Here is a 17,717-nt window from a genome sequence, read left to right as displayed (position 1 = left end):
CGATGTAGGTATTGGTAAAATTTTTTTTTCCTAAAACAGACGTTTGAAGTACCGTTTTAACATCGGCGCCGAAAGTGCACTTTTCCAAAATACGGGAAAATTAATAACCGATAGAATCGAATGGGTATTATTTGCGTGAAGCATTTAGCAAAAAGCGATACATTTTCCCAAACGACAATTATAGTATTTCCCTCGGAGTTCCCGCGGGGCGCGTTTTATTTGCTTCTATATCGACTAATGGTTTCCGCGGCAGCCGACAATTAAGCCACAAAAATACTCGCACTTTTCTGCAGGGACCAAGGTCTGGTCATTTCCCCTGATATTTAATACGTACGTGACCTGATTCAGCGACAACAGCGGCACGCGAATGTTAAACGCGCGGCCAGCACGTCGAGTAGTATATACGCACGATATAGCCAGACCGCCGCCCGCGGTTTAAGACAAGAGAGGTATTTCGCGTTCGCGAAAAGGTACGCTTAATTATCGCGATCATTGACGCAGCGGGAGAAAATAAACCCGCATAAAAGAGTGGCCCGCAATTCCTAGCCGGATAAATATTTGCGCGAGCGCTCGAATACGCGCACAAACGTACGCGGCATGCCGCTCGAATCCAAATTTGTTTATTTATTATTCATCTATTGACGTAATGATGCTGTTACCTCGTATTTAAGCGTAAATTGAGTTTGCTTTCATAATTCGAGCCACGCGGCTCGATACCGCGCGGGCGTTTAATGTCACAAACACGAAAGCGGCGAGGGAAAGATAATTGATTGCCGCCCGAAAGTGCGAAAGCTGTAAAAAGAAGCCGGGGGGAGAGGGGGAGGGAGGGGGGCACGCCGGAAGTTAAGGAGGCACGACCAAGTTTCGCGGAGGAGGCGACGAGCGGAAAAGTCGTGCAAACAAGTGGCGCTCTGTATTTCACGACGAATGAGAAATACGGGCAATCAGCTGGTCCCGAAAAGAAGGCTTCCCCCTATCGGAGATGAGACGATAGACGACGGAGATGCGCGCCGCGTTAGAGAACGAGACGGCGATACAAATGCGTCGAAAGTTCGCTCGTCGCGTTCTCCGCTCGGCAGTCGCGGTTCTTCTTACCGCCTCCCTTCCTGCCCTTTTCCGTCGCATTTCGTCACGAGCTTTCCGCCCCGAAGTCATCAGGTACCTGCACGCGGGGCGCGAAAAACGCGAGAGTAAAGGGACCGGGGCAAAGTCGGACGAGGCGAGCTCGTTTCGTTCCCGCGTGACAAATCACCTGTCCCGAGAAGCCGAGCTTCCTCGCTTTCGACGCCGAAACGCGGCGAAAGGTAAAATTGCAACGACGGTAAAAACGCGTCGCGCGTCGCGGCGACCGAGGGAATTATGCTGCCACGCTTAAATTCCCGTCGACTAATACACTCGTTAACGGGGAGGCAGTTTTCAAGAGCCTTCTCATTTCGCGTGACCGCGAAAAACATGCCGGGCGAGGGACAGCGTGACGGGCGGGCGAAATATTTTAAGCGACTTTAATATTCGAAGACATCCGCGGTTAAAATTGCGGAGGGTAAACGCGAGATCACCGGGAAAATTCTCGGACAGCGGAGAAAAAAAAAAAAACAAAGAAAAAGAAAAGAAAAAAAAAATAACAAACCGTTTCGCAACGAAAGGCTGAATGAACCATGCGCGTTCCTCTGAGAATCCTCAATGAGGCGCAACAATAGAAGCGTAATAATAAATAAGAAGCGCATGAAAACGTAACAATAGGAGGGTAACATAAATAGACCGAGATAGAAAGGCGGAAGTGAGAGTCAGGACGTGCTATAATTTCAAATCCACGGGCGTGTCGCGCGAAATTGAAATGCGAATGCAATCGTTGATTTCTGAAGCTCCCGGAAAAATACCCGAAATCGATTCCTCAAACGCCCCTCCGCGCGGGAATAAAATTGTTCAACGTCCTTCACGTAATATCCCGTAATAAGACGACAGCTGTTTGTCTGAAGCCGAACGAGATTCGAGGAAGCAGTCGAGGACTACGCGAAATTAAATATTCGAGTGAAGGCAAAACTTATTGGCCCTCGACGATTCCGTTCTCCGAGAGAATTCCTCGAGATACGTATATATAATATACATATAACAGCAGCGGGTTACATTCTTATAAATTATGTCGCCGCGCGGCCCGCGATTGCGAAACCCTAATAAGTATTTCAGCAGCGGATGCCGGAGCTCCGCGCCCATTCATTATTTATTCGCCGTTTTGAAATTCAATGCTATCGACGCGCGAGATACGTTTCGGCGACGTGATGCGGCGGCCGGGTTCGCGGAGGCTGTCGAGCATTCCCGGGGAAATGGAACTTAGTTCGAAACAATCCGCGGATGGAATTGCGCGAGAGGGCGACGTTCGCGTGGTCGTGGGCTCGTGTTAAACTAGAAATAGTGGCTCGGCAATGCCGACGGAGATTGGCACGGATCCAACGGATTCATCGCGCTCGGCATGGGCGACGAAGTCAACTATACGTTAATCTTCTGCCAGCACGCTTTTCATTTTCTGCTCGTCTCCCTTTTCCGGGACTTCGAAGGAGGTTCGTTCCCGGTTTCGCCGACTGTTTCAGACCGTTCGCCGAGAGAAACTCTGTCATTTCCGCCGCCAGTGATGAATTTAGGATTTTTGAAAGGGTCGTAAGCACAGGATTTATTTAAACTTCTCGCGAATCTTTCGTCGAATATTTTATACTAGCAGGTGAATAACTAATATTAGTCGAACGGTATTAAATACTTTTTTTTATTTTTTTCTTCTTCTTTTTTTTTTTTTTTTTGCTTTGTTCGAAACTTGTTCTTAAATAAAAATGTCTACTTCTGGAAGCTGCGTGCTCGTATAAATTTCTGAATGGAATTTGGCGACTTTTCAAGAAGTTGATTACACAACAACGCGGCGAACTGCGAGGTCACTTCCGCCTCCTCTTCTTGATTTTTCTTGGATACCAAAACTTTCTCATCTTTTCCTGCATTTACTATTTCCGTGAAACGTTAATATAGAAGGAAATAAAAGTGTTCTTGCTCAGTCATTTACAGATTTTTATCAGAGAGATGAAAAGGAAAACGTGACGCTCTCAAACATTTTTCACGTGATATGTTTCGAGAAAGAAATACCGGAATTTAATTCCTCTCGCATTAAAGTTGCTACTTTGATATTTTTATAACAGCGAAATAATTGCGCCACTCGAATAAGTACTTTTAAAGCTACTTCTAAAACAAAAGTACGCCGGCAACAGCTACAATTGTTCGAAACTCGAGTTCAAAATAAAAAAAATAAAATAAAATAAATAAAAAAAAAAACTTTAAATACATTTTTTAGTTATCAACTCATTAACGTAGAACACAGCTTAAGAAGTCGCGTCCCTCTCTCTCTCTTACGGATTCCGAAAGGGTTAAAGATATAACGATCACCGCGGGTGGGCCTCGGGCGCGATTGCGATAATTTATTTCCGTCGACGACGGAAGCGAGCGCACGATTTCTGGCGAAGAGTGCATTGGAACGGCGGCAGTTACGGGAGTTCGAGGTTGGCAAAAGTCCAGGATAGATTCGGCCGCTCCGCGCGACAAGTCGCCCCCATCGTCCCTTTCGGTGCCTATACGGGAAAAAGCGGGCGGACTCTTTTAAAGCTTCTTCCCCGGCCTCGCGAGTCGTCTCGCGCCAGCCCGCGACGCCTCCTCCCGGAGTGCGTTGTGTAGAGGACTCTAAATGGAATTGGCCCCGCGCCAGTGAATACCCCGCCGCCGGTTTCTCGGTTAGATGGGATTTTTCGTTCGGCACGCACGACGTACGTTCGCCCCTCTCGTCATTTTCCTCGAGCAATTCGCGCGCACCGCAATCGCGTCATCCGCGTAAGCGATTCGAGGAGACTACCCGATTCGCAATCCGACTCCGAACACTTCCCGCCGACATAAGTCGGCCTCGGTTATCGCGAGCTTTTCGAGCGGCGTTAAGTAAACGAAATGATGACTACGTGGCTTTTCTTTTTTTTTCTTTTATGTATATCTTAGAATTTATCTCCCGCCAAACTCTTCGAGGGTGATAGGCTCGAATAAAATATTATTATGAATTTAAGGCTATATAAGTTTTGATCTCGTAAATAAAAAAAAAATAAAAAAAAATTAATTGAAAAAAAAAAATTGTCACGCCTGCGATTAAAATTGAATTTTGATATGCAATTGACGTCTTTTTCAAACTGTTCGCGGAGAGAATTAAAAGCGTGCGACAAGTTATGTTGGCGTTATAGCTGACATTTACCTCCATGCACCTCGCAAACCAGGAACAGGTCAGCTCCCTCCGGGTAAGCCTCGAGGAGTTTGCTCATGTCTCGCCTCTTCGCATCATAGATTATCGGCTTCGCCGGTGGCACTGTAAACAGAAAAACCAACCTGTGAAGCGATATGCGCATTTTCCAGTTTATTGCCTCAGACTGTTGCAGCCGCGCAAAGAAATTTTTAAAGACGACAGCTTTATTCGCAAATTACAATCGTCGATATTTTATTTATACCACGTGATCGTCTAATAAAAAATATTTCGCGTATAATATTATATAAAAAATATAATTCGTAATTCAAAATTTAAATAAAAAAAAAAAACAGCGTTTACACATGATACACCTATTTCAATTTTTATTCCGCGGACGAAATTTATAAATGTAATTTTAGCTAATAGCAAGCAAAATATTCTTTCATGAGAAGCATCGCACGTATCTAGCCCCGAGCGGCTATAATAAGCGAGAAAAGAGCGTGGAAGTGAAGCAGCAACAACAGCAGCTTCTGCTTGACTTGGCGTCTTTTTCTCCCTTTCATCGCGCGCCCATTGCATCCGCGATATAGCCAAGGTAAACGCAAACAAGTCGATGGGAGACTCATCCCAATACATCGCCCGAATGTCGGATAGGAATTGCCTTCGGTTATTGTCGCGACGACGTCGATGACGATAATGTCGATCGATGGTGCACGCCCCATTCGTTCGAGTTTCCTTTTCGGAAAAGGCGGCGGCGAACGCGGGAGAAAGGACCGCTTGGGCGAGCTGTCGCGTGATCGGGGGCTAAACTCGATAAGCGGACCAGGATTAGGGCAGTTTTCGACGCGCGGCGAAGTATTCCAATTTGATTTACTCGGTTACGCGACGACGACACGTGCGGCCCGCCCTCGCAGCGAATTTTGCGCGACCTCGTCTCCCTCGAGATAAGTCGCGCGAAATCGAGACCTCGTGAGGATCTTTATGAAGATAGCTCGAATCACGGGCGCTTCGCCCCCGAGCGGAGGCGCGGTGCCGCCATGTCGCCGGCGTGACTTGTTTGTTCATATCCGCCCGACGACCGTATTCGGGCGGTATCCAAAGTACGTGGCGATATTTTCAGGACGTGTTCCGCGAACGCGCAAACAAAAGTCGAGTATCGTCGATCGGCGCTTCGACGTAACATGCCACCGACGCGGAAATAAAAAATGTAACTGACACGACGTGAACGTGAGAATTTGAATCTTGCCAGGGCGTAAAAATGTATTCGAGTCGCTCTCAAGCTGCAGGTTTGCTCATCTTGAATTTGTAATGTAGGACGCGAATTTCAATTTGGAAAGAACAACCGCCGATTATTTCTAGTTTTCTAATTAAACTCGAGAAACCAGGGAGGGAAAAAAAATAAGACGAGCGCATTTACATTGTCTTAGAAAAAAAAAATTAAAAAGAAAAAAAGATAAAAACCCACTTGAGACTAATTTCGATTCTAATTACATACCGTTCGTTGTATGCAAGACACCGCGACGAAATTAGCGACGCGAAAAGAATTGTACAATCGTTGCCTGAATAATTACCGTTTCCGCGACGCGATGCGAGATCCGTCTTCGGCGGGAATCGATACGTTGAGGGGGCAGAAATTTCACCGGAAGTCGAGATGGAACGCTATGTTCCCACGGGATTCCGCAGACGGACGTCGTAATCTCGACGGAGATTACACGAGGACGGCGCAAGACGACGCTTTAGTGGCGCTAATACTCGGCATTCACGGCCTTTTATAGCGGCGTTTATCCGTCGGGGAGATATCCGCCGGTCTCGTTCTACCCGGCAGCGCGAATTTTCCTCGCCTCCAGACCCGTCGACCATTGTTACCTCGACAATTGACTCGCTCGCGAGAAAAACCGGTAAGACGTGCTGACGTCCCGCCGGGGAGACTCGCACGCGTACGTAACGAACCTTTACTACTTATTCTTTGCGAAGCACCCGCGAGTAATATCAACGCATCCGCGGTCTTAACAATTTTCGTTATCACGCGTTATAAAACTTATTTGTTAAAACCTTGCGTCGAGACGTTTTTTATTATAAAAAAAGAAATGCACTAAGTACTTAAATTATAAGCGCATAAAATTGTAAATAAAATACGATCGCGTGAATGTATTATATAACACGTAAGATCTCTCGATATTACGCCGCATATTAATTCTTTGCCGACGGGGTTAATCTAAACTCGATTAGGATACGTTTGTTGAAAGTTTTGCGCCAACTATGGGGCGATCAATATCGCGTTTTGTACAATTTCGTGGTAATCCCGGTATCGTATGTAAAACCATATTAGCGCTAATTAGTAATAACTTCACGTTAGCTTTCCGCGATTAATTACAGAATAAATCGCCGTCGCGGAGGCTAAGCTCATGAATATTCAAGTGAAGTGTCAGTAGTATACGTGTACACGGCATGTATAACTGTGACGCGATGGACCGATAAGCCACCGACCTTAAAAACACCTGGCCGTCGAAGCCGAGCTATTAATGACGCCGGTAATGGCGAGTGCTTGGCGAGCCTATTCGCCCTTCGCGACGCTTTAGTGAGAATTTCACGTTAATCTTCTCGCGAGGAACCCCGAGAGTTTTGCATGTTTGTTATCATCTTGGCTTCTGTAGTTGTCGGCGCGGCCTGCTTTCGTATTCGGCCAGAGCTACACGTCGTCGAGTCTACGCGGTATCGAAGCCCCTGCTAAAATCCGCCCAAAGTCCGTACAAAGCCAGCTCCGCGCGCGCCACAATTTCTCTCTTTCTCCTCCTTCCCGTCCCGTCCCCCCGGCCCCCTCGCCGCGCGGCTTGCGGATATGATTTGCGGTATTCACGTGTCTACCGCGAGAGAAAGAGGAAACCGTCGTGTGGCTCACGTAGGACGGGTAAGCCAGCGGTTCGCACCCGCGAATCTCGTTCGACATTTCCCTCGGAATTTTGCGGGGCGGTGGAACGGGGCAGAGCGAGACAGCAGTAACATATGCGGACCTCGGTATCGCTCCCGCGAAACTTTTACTGAAAATTCTCCGGCGTACGGAGAGCCGGCGGAATACGCGCGCTGTCTTGTCGGTACGACCGGTTATAAATGGGAGACACGAGGTGGTGCACCTGAAAAGTCGGCGCCTTGCTAGCTTCTTCCAAGGATCGTGTTCCACTATGTTGCTCTTCTTTTCCCGTCCTCTTTTTATAGACCGTTGCAAACACGGTCGAACATTGCGCGAATGTCTACCGTGATTTTCCGGAACACCATTCACCGAACAGCGACATTAAAAAGTTATCCTATTAGTACTGTAGTTCAGTTAACCAAGTACAAACGTTTAATTTTTATACTATTGACTTTTTATGCGCTAAATTAATTTTTTTATTTTTTTATTTTTTTTTATTATCGTCAAATTTAATTTAAAATAATTTTCCAACGAGACGAAAGATATTTCTGGACCCTTGTTCGAAATTGTTACCGTGATGTCTGATACCGTTTGGGAGCACGGTCCCAAGAGGCGTTTTAACTATCGTCCGGCAAATCAACAGGCCGTTGTTCCGCGTTAAGAGCTCGCAAGGTCGGTCAGAAAATCGAAAAGAATTTACTCGGTGGGCGCACAAATCTGCCCGCGTCTACGAGAGTCAGCGTTGGGAAATGAGATGGGGATCGATGAGGGAGCTTCCGGCCCACGGGACTGAAAATCTCGCTGGACGCACGGCGGTGCGCGCTTCCAACGACAACGTGTAAACCGTTCGGCCGGCAACACAATGGCGGGCCGGAGGTCCGACGGAGCGAGGAAAATATATTGCTAATAGGGTTTGCAACACGGCCCGTTAGTCGAGAGTAATGCCTTACCACGGGGTGGCACACGTTAAGCTCGTTTAACGAACCGTCCCGCCCTTCGCGCTCTCTTTCTCTCTCTCGTCGCCCTCACCTTCCGTCTATTTTTTTGTTCTGCTCCTCCGCCGTGTTCGTGCTTCCGTGGACGTCGATTAGATTTATGGACTTCCATCGTGTGTCACGCGCTCGCCCTCTCGTCGCCGTGCTCTCGCTCGCCGAGGGATTTCATCTTGCAGCCGCGATAACCGCACGTGACCGTTTCGAGTCTCTCGATTAGAGAGGCATTCTTCTTCGCAAATCGAATAGAACGGATTGTCCGTCGCTTTTACGCGACCTCAGTGAGTTATCACCTTCCCCGATGCACTTCGAGGTCAAAGTGGCATAGAGCTATACGCGCGGTCTTATCGCGAGCGCCGTCTTCGAAACAACTTCCGATGTCTTTATGACACTCGCGTGGTCTTCGAATTTATTTATAATCGTACAGGCTGCGGTTTTAATAATAATTCGGCTGAAACGTAAGTACAAGCTGCTGTTGCATGGATACGACGTAAAGTATCCCGTTGAAATACGTGCTCCGTGGCACTCGTTCTGTCTCTACGTGCGAAAGATATACAAGGATCATAAAACTATACGGAGAATAGATTCTGCAGCGCACCTCGAGTCCCGTCACGTTCGATAGATATCCCGGACGACTCCTCGAAGTGCAAATGTCCCGCTCAGCTCCTTATTTCATCGACTATGTCACCCTGGCGTACGCCATGTTTGACCCTACATGTGCCACGCGTAAACATCGTACAACGTACCCCACAACGCGGATGCAACATCCAATATATCTCGCGAAGCACATTTTCCTTAGCGTGGGACTCCGTGCGATAAACTCGGGGAAATCGCGTGGGACCCCCCCCTGGCCGCGGAAATAATTAAAATTTCGTCGAAATAAACCAACACATTTCGGACTTGCACGCTTTTACGGGAAATTTTTTTTTAATCGCCACCGCGACGAGTTTAAAAAGATTAACCGAGCCTTTTGTTTCCGTTACGCCGGTTAGATTACTTTTTGTGCGTAATTAATAATTTAATTAATAAAAGTCCGTATTGCCGTTTCAAAAATATATAATTTATATATTCTTTAATTTCAAACTTCCTTTTCCGCCGCACGTTTTTAAATTGTATTTTTCAAGCGTTAATAATATACGCCGGGTAGAAAAAAAAAAAGGAGAAAAAAAAAAGGAAAATTAAATAAATTGAAAATGAGAGAGAGAAAAAGGTGGAGACGGGTGGATAAACAAAGCTAATCATTAAAATATCTCGATTAGCGCTATTTGTTCGCTCCCGACGTCCCGCGTACGTGAGAACCTTTATAAACCTTTGTGAATTCTGATGAACCCTTATGAAAGGGCTACTTTCTCCGGCTTATTCATGCAGAATCTGGGTAACGTGAGACGTGCTTGATCCGAGACACCTCGTACACGAGACTACGTGCGTTCGCGCCGCGAGATAGTGTGCGTCTTCGCACGTACGTGTGCCGGGTTACACGTGCGCACACGGGCGCATTCTGGGGATGCAACCTATCTTCCTCGCCGCGAGCCGGATGCACCATTTGCGGGATATTCTCTGACGCTATCGGCGCGGGACGTGCTCAGGCGTGCATCCTTTCTCCCGTTACCTCTTTATGAGCACGCCCTGCTATAGATTCAAAGGCGTCCGTCCCCTGCGAGACCAGCCAGCACGCGCCGTGACAGTCTATGACAATTACTACCTACAACTCAGCCGTCAGTGTGCTCGGTTTTTTCTTTTCTTCCTCTCGTTTAACGCCGCTTGTCCGTGCCGAGAGCCACGATTGGCCCAATCCCGGGGATCGAGTTAGGTCGCCTTTTCTCTCATTTTCCGTAACACGGACCGACGCGACTTGTACAATATTTTAACGCTTTAAAATATTTTTATTTTTATTTTTATATCATTAAATTTTTTTATTTTTCTTCTTTCTATTTTGCACGTGGGAAATATTTCTAAAATATTATCCGCCGAGATGTCTCATGAAAATCGTTTCGCAGGCAGTGATTTGAATATTAATTTAAGGAAGTTATTGCGAGTAATTAGAGATCGAAATTAAAGAGGAAATTAACGCTTTCAGTAAAATACCCTCCGTCGAAAGCTCAAGAGACAAAACGTATCGCCGGCCTTTGTTGCTACGGGAATCCCGACAAATTCGAAAAGTATGATTTGTGCGCTTCTGTGAATGCGACAGAAATGCGCAATGTAGCGCACGGGCTCGATAGGGAGACTATCGACGAAAAAGTAATGTAACCCCGTGCGAGTATTAGTGCATTACTAACGGTATTATCCTGGGAAAATTATTGCCAGAGCGAGGTAATACCTGCCATATTTCAGGCATTACGAATATTGCGATATGGTCACCGTATTTTAAGAGCGATAGTTTTATCGCTCGACGTTATGATACCCGGTCAGCTGCGTCTATCTTTTTTTACGCTATTCGACGTGTACCGATTAAATATTGCGAACACAAGCGACGATACGGCAGGTCGACGAGAAGATAGTTTCCGGAGTCTAGCATCGCGCGAATACCTATATATTTCATCTGGACGAATAATACCTTTAAAGATAATTGCTGTGTTCGAAGAGACTGCGAAGCATTATTAATAAAATTAAAAAAAAAAAGAATAAAAAAAGGAAGTTATTAAAAATTAATAATTGCGACGGGAAATATTTAAAAATAATTTTCGGTATTTTATTATGTTCTGCGCTAACGTGGATTATTATTGCATAAATTTTGCGCATGCAAAAATTTAAATTTTTCACGCATCCTCCCTCGTAATTTTTATTTTAAGAGGGAGCATATAATTTCCATCGCGGCTTGGAATATCTTGCGGGGTAGGATCAATATTTTAGAATAACTATTTCGCGGCCTCGCGGAGCGCTGAACTTTTCCAAATGAGATAGATATGGTACGTGCGTATCTTCGACATTATTTCGATGCCATATCTCACGGGGTGAAGTGTCGTAGAATCATTTATCACGGCGTTGTGTCGACAACGGATGCGAGATATCTGTTCGAGGCTACCCGCTGACGTTCGACGAGACACTTTCGCAGATATTTACGACACGAGTGGAGTACTTTACGCTCTATTTGATAAGCGGGGACCGTGTACGCGTCGCGACTAAATCGACTTGATCCCGGAAACAAAGTGGCGAAGAAGCCGGTCGATAGTTACGTCGTCGCGCTTCATTGAGAATTATTACTCGTAAACTCCGCTCAATCTTGATCGCGTAGTAACCGCGAAATCGCGTCGAAACCGTTTTACGGTCGATATTCGTCGACTCGTGGCGATTTCGGGAAAAATCTTGCGGAACGTAACGTTCCCCCACCGAGTCACGTAGAATAAGTATCGAGATTAAAATTTTTTTCCCCGCGTTTTTTTATATTTTATTTCGCTACAAACTCCATTGCGCAATTGTCAAGAAAAAAAAAAGAAAAAAAAAACAAGAAAAGAAAAAAAGAGAACAGCGATAAAACGCGTACGTTTTAAAGAATACAGAAACATTTGTACCGCCGAGCGCGATCGTGTGCTCGAGGGGCGGAAAATATCCGAACGATTCGGCCTTATTGAATTCTTGCAGCGGGTTGCATTCTCCTATACGCGTGAGAGTGCGCGCGGATGCTGGCGCGAAGGGCTACGTGTGTACCCTCTGAATTATGGACCGCCATCGCTCCCTCTCTCTCTCTCTCTTTCTTTCTCTCCTTTTCGCTCGCATTCACACAATATGACGTCGGCGGTTCGTGTCCACCGCCTTCGTGCGGTTGACGGGATGCGTGACCTGGGTATCGGACTAAGGCCGTGTAACGATTACCGTTAAAAATTTAGAAAAATACCTACGACGCCGCCGGCGGTTCCGCAGAGAGCCAAATGCTATTTTCATGCAGTCGCGCCAGCCGAGGTGACGGCAGAACCCTTGGGCTCCGTCGTATTTTCAACCTGCACACGTACCCCTTTTGTGAAAGCGCCGTCCGCCTCTCTCCCGCCGGCGCCGACCGCGCCGTGAAAAATCTCGCGGCTCGTTGAGAGCCATCGAAATGGGAAAACGATCGGATATTTCTCTCGTGGCGCGCGCGAACGATCCAACTGCGGTATTTGCGAGCCGATATTTTTGCAAAGGGAGAAAGAAGAAGAAGAGAAAGAAAAAGAAGAGATTTATCGAAGGGATTGGGGAAAGTAACGATCTTCGTTCTTAGCATAAGTCGCTTCCGTGATGTACGCGAAAGGTGAAAGAATCATAATATATTTCTGAAATTTATAACGAATGCACGAGGCGAAACGTTGAAAGATAGATAGAATCGCGCGAGATGTCCGCGGTACGTTGCAAATTAACGGAACGGAAAATTGGACGTGTTTTATGAAATGTATCAGTCGCGACGTACCCTGCGAGCGAGATAAATTAAAAGAATTGTTTCGCCCGAGCCCGAAGTTCGAGAGAGCGAGCGCGCGCGTGCCGTTGTGCACCCCGCGCGAGAAAACGATATTTCTCCCAACGATAGAATTCCAACGGCGTTTCTCATTATTTATTAACAGCCAACGGGAGTGCGGCGCAGCTTGATATTTTTATCACGGTAGCGTTTCATAAAGCACGCGCCGTGCCGTAGTTCACCGGCGGGCGGAATTAAAGCACGCTCTCTCGTCGCAAATTGATGCGACCCCGAAACGCACACGCCGGCGACGCATTGTTGAACAAACCCGGCGCGTATCCCGCAGGATTTACCGCTGAGATCTCTGTTTAATAAGAGCGGGTCCAGTTCTTTCCTCGTTCTATTTATAAACGTTATTAAAACATTCTTGCGGAAATACGCACGGGATAAAAAGACAATCGGCCGATACGTGAAACGCGTGTAGGAAACGTGTCTGTAATACACGATCCCGTTTTCTCTCGTCTCTATCGCCCAGTCTCTCTGCCCGCCATAAATTTCGCCGCGCAATTTTCGCTTTCTTATCCGCGATGGACACGGAAAGGGATTCACATCGAGCGTTTATTAACTAACGGCAGCGCAATAACGAAGAAGTCGACCTTTTTCGCGCCGTTTGTTCGCGGGAGCCGCACGCCTGTTTACTTCCGGAAGTGGCCACTTATCCGGCCACTCGATCTCTTTCGCCGAGAGCCGAGAAGGCCTCCTGCTTTCTATCCCGATGTCGTAAATCTTTCTTGATCTGAAGGAACTCTCAACCGCGAGAAAGGAGAAAAAAAAAGGTGAAGGCTTTCGGAGCGCTCTCTCTCTCTTTTTTTCACGCAGTCGTTAAATTCTCGTGCTCGGAAACTATACCTTCGATAATATCGCAATTGCAAATACATATTTTCACGATTAGAAAAGGCAAGAGTAGAATTAAAAAAATTTTTTTCTTTTTGTAATTAATGTAGAGAAACGTCTTCGAGAACATTAAATAATTTTCTTTTGAAGCAGAAAGCGATTCATTAGATGTATTCACGATTTTACATCATAATTCAATCTGTGAATTATTCGCGGAATGTGCTGCTAATCTAAAGCGGCATGTCGTATAATTATATTGTCGCTCAAACTTCGGCTCGGAGTTTGCGTTTATTGCAGCCGGATACGTGCTATTGCGCCGATGCATCGAATGCATCCAAGTTATTATCGCTTCGCGAGTTGATTTCAAGTTACATCGGAGATTAACACGTATTGTATATCTTGTAAATAAACGCGGCGTGTTTTAAAGTATGCGATATAATGTCCCGTGGAATACAAACGCGGTACTTAATTGCAAATCATTTTATAATAAATACGCGACGTATTTTATAACACTCGGCGCGAGTCGCGAGTTCGTTTCACGGACGAGTGAAATAATAAATAAAATTAATCGATACAATACCGAACGTCCGAACACACTTCCGAATGTGTTCGGAAGAGATTTTTCTAAAGCTGATTTTCATCGACTGCGCTTATCGGATAAGAGAAGAGAATTTCGAATAAGAACTTCTGGATTCCTTATATAAAAGTTGTAGCAACTAGAAGTTTTCAGCGGATAACAAATTCGATCGTCTGACAAGCACGATAATCAGAACCTCGGAATATCTAAATCGTATTTTCGGTACTTTTCAATCGAGTGCCGTTACTACACAATATGTTGGTATGCCGAAAAATGCATAGAAACAAAAAATTTACGCTCTAGAAAAAAATTTATTTCTAAAATCAAAAATAATAAAAAATGCAATAACGCAAAGACTTCTTAAAGACGCTTATCGAACTTTATTACTTTTTGCAGTCATTTGATAGATAAATTATCGAGTGTATTTACTGCATTCGAAAGTATACGTTTGATTTCCTTTAACATTTAAAGGACGATTAAGAATTTTAGTCACATTTTACAAGCGAGAGCAACTAATTGCGCCAAGCGAGAAACAGAAAGAAATAATGAAATAAAAAAACCAGCTGATCGAGCTGGTCAAAGTGCAAGTCTTAATTAGCAGAAGGTAAATCGTGGTATTCGGTTTGTCTGTCTCGCATGCACCGTCCTTCACGGATGCACTCGATAACGAAATATCATAAAACGAGCATTAATTTTTTCGAGTAACGACCCGTATAAAGTTATTAGTTACGCAATTATCTGAAAGAGCTTCCACGTCTAACGAGGGAAAGTAAAAAAAAAAGAAAAGGAGAGCTTATTTAACGATTTCGTATCAATGGCCACTCAACGATAATTTCCATATTACTGATAAATATGCATGTAATATTCAAGTTACGCCCGATACTTATCTCATTGTTAGTTATCGAGTTTATAACCACCGTCTACTCATATCAATCGATATTTACGTGCTTTAGGGACATCGCAATCGCAATAAAAGCTCGAGATAATTAATCATTTTTTTTCCGATATTGCAATGCCAAATATTCGACGCGAGAAGTGGAAAGAAATCACGTCGAAGAATTACAATAATATGCCGCTTGATTAATTAATGGGTTTCGTAACGCGATACGTATCGACGCACTTTTAAAATTCACGTGGCCCCTTCCTCCTCCTCTCCGGACGCGTAATCGCGTAACTCGAATAAAACGCACTAAGTCTAGCGAGATAGCAGAACGCCGCGTTTTCCAATCCTGTCGTTTTCTATCCCGATCAACTTCGCAGTTGCGGATTCCTACTTACAACGAGTGCACTGGAAAAAGTTTTCCGGTTTGAATTGCGGTTTTTATTCCGCACGAGTAACTCGGCGATTGCGCTCGTCCGACTTTGAACTGTCGTATTTTCCTTCGGTAATTACTCCAGAAAAATTCGTCCTAAAACGCTGACAAGACATTCCGTGACTTTTGTCGAATCGATGAACGTAATCCTTCGGCGTTCGATAATGCCCATCAAATTCCTTTATCGAGTGCCATTTCGCCGGGGAGTTTAATCGCGCGTGCAGCTTTTTCGTTACCGAAGTCAAATTGTCAATGTGTCATAGACTTTTTTTTTTTTTTACGCACAAGCTCGACTATAATCGTTTGCGATTTTTTTTTTTAATGACAATAAAACCGGCTTTTATTGCGATAAAAAAAATTATCACGAACAAGCCGTCAAATAATTTATATCGCAATAAAATATACAAAAAAAAAAAAAAAAAAGATAAGGTTAAAAATTAAGTCGAGGAAAAACTGGAAATTAAGGAACCCAGTTAAGATCGACAGCGCGATCTTAACTCGTAGACTCGTGGATCACGTTTTCTCCCGCGTCGGCGAGGGATGTTCGTAAAACATCCAATTTCCGCGTAAGGTGCAAACCCGTAAAACATCGCGGTGTTTCTATTTCGATACGGCGAAACGACGGCGATTCGATCCGGTCTTCTCGCCGCCTCCCCAGATTCCCCTCCCCCTCCCCCGTCGATAGTGAATCGCGCGCTTTTAATACAATTTTTATGACCACCCGAAGAAGATATAGTGTAGATCGTGACAGGACGATCAAGAGATGGGAACGAACGGGGGAGGGAGGAATGATCGCGAAAAGAAGACTTGGCCCGTACATCGAATATTCGTGGCACGTTTTGTAATTTATACAGGCTTTTATCTGCGAAACGGATTAAGGCGACGAATGTGGCGATAAAGGATCGATCGAGGGCGCGAAAATTGCACCCAAAGGACACGAGAATTGCGCTCTTAGAACAAAACGGAGAGAAAAAGCGGCAAGTCCCGTTGATTTATCTGATAACATATAATAATATTTTATTTCGCTTTAAATATATATATAAAAAAAATTAAAAAATAAATTAATGTAAATTTAATTATTATTTTATTTTATTTAATTAAATTAAATTAAAATCAGGACGTTTTCGCGGCGCTATAAATTAATGCGGGGGCATTTTCAACGTAATCATAATCGCGTCGATATGCAGTTGTCGAGGCACGTTGCTCGTTTATATAGCGACACGACGAATTATTTTGATATTCGCGCGGAGTCATGATCGTCAAGAATGGAAGAGAGAATGCCATCTCGCGCAAAATTTATATTCATGAGTGCCCGGGTGAGAGAACACGACCGCTTTGATATATCTCGTCGACGATCGAAGGCACCAGGTGGATCGCGTGCGACGGACAAAGAATGCGTATAATGGAGAATCGACGAGCCAGCTACACCGAGATCTTCTCTCCGGACGCAACGTTGTTTGTGCGTTACTCGGGAATCTCCATCTCGTTTGTATGTCGCGGAAACTCGATTCCTCGAGTTTTCCCCTTTCTCGAAGTGTCGTCTTCGAGAGTTCTCATCGCTCGTTTATTTTATTTATTTTTTTTTCTGGGATTTTCTTTTTTTTCTCCGCTTTCGTACGCCGGAATTTCTTAACCTTAGGTCTCGACAACGCAACGCCTCTTGTATTATATAACGAGAAGAGAATAGATTCCGAGAGAAAAGGATGAGTATGACGCCCGGAGGATTATCTTCCAATATTTTTCGGATTTTCGAAAAATCGTCGAAGGGTATCTACGTGGGAAAAAAAAAAAAAGAAATCGAAGAGAATATTATACTTCGCGAGTCGAAGCGAAAGCCTCGTTTGCAAACGGCAAAAGTAACGCAGTACGATTATAAATTATATATTCCGCGTTTAAACGTTTAAATTAAATCCGTAGGCACTTAAAGATTTTTGTTTTCACTTCGTATCGCGGATATATTATTCCTCGCACGTTATTCCACGGCGTAACGGCTTGAAGCGGCGAGAAACTATTAGCGCCGAACGACTATCAGTTATGGTCTTTTATGGTCACTCACGGAATCGACACTATAACGAAACTCGCCCCCCCGTCTTTGTACGAAAATATAAACGCGGGGATTTACGGGGCGATAAAATTTGCCAGCGGCCGCTGGCCGAAGAAGACTATGGGAGGCCACGTTGATATCGAGTGCGATATCGAGATTTATCGGACAGCCGTTTTCAGCGGGAATTGAATCTCTAGCTCCGCGAATCTTAAATCTTCGGGTATCGACGTAGTGTTTTCTCTCTTCCGTATGTAGTGCAATTTCTAACATCGCAGATTAATACATATAAATATATATATATATGTATACATGAATATTATTAGACGAGACCGAAAGTGAACCGAGTCGAACGACATCGATCCGGCGGCGAA

The 17,717-nt window shown here is 45.0% G+C and overlaps 1 protein-coding gene and 1 long non-coding RNA gene across 7 annotated transcripts in view; one reads left to right on the top strand and one right to left on the bottom strand.

Annotated features, from left to right (window-relative positions):
- LOC139110024 (uncharacterized) overlaps positions 1 to 17,717 on the top strand; it is a 198,845-nt gene that overhangs the window by 99,355 nt on the left and 81,773 nt on the right. The window lies entirely within an intron of this gene.
- LOC139110012 (nephrin) overlaps positions 1 to 17,717 on the bottom strand; it is a 186,597-nt gene that overhangs the window by 97,386 nt on the left and 71,494 nt on the right. For all 4 annotated transcript variants that reach the window (XM_070669502.1, XM_070669503.1, XM_070669504.1 and 1 more), the window contains exon 5: positions 4,265 to 4,375. In XM_070669502.1, coding sequence (XP_070525603.1) covers positions 4,265 to 4,375 — 111 coding nt within the window. The remainder of the gene's footprint in view (positions 1 to 4,264; positions 4,376 to 17,717) is intronic.

This window comes from Cardiocondyla obscurior, linkage group LG19, assembly GCF_019399895.1.
Source record: "Cardiocondyla obscurior isolate alpha-2009 linkage group LG19, Cobs3.1, whole genome shotgun sequence".
NCBI lineage: Eukaryota > Metazoa > Arthropoda > Insecta > Hymenoptera > Formicidae > Cardiocondyla > Cardiocondyla obscurior.
The sequence above is the reverse complement of the archived record's forward strand: the minus strand, read 5'-3'. Positions and strand labels throughout refer to the sequence as shown.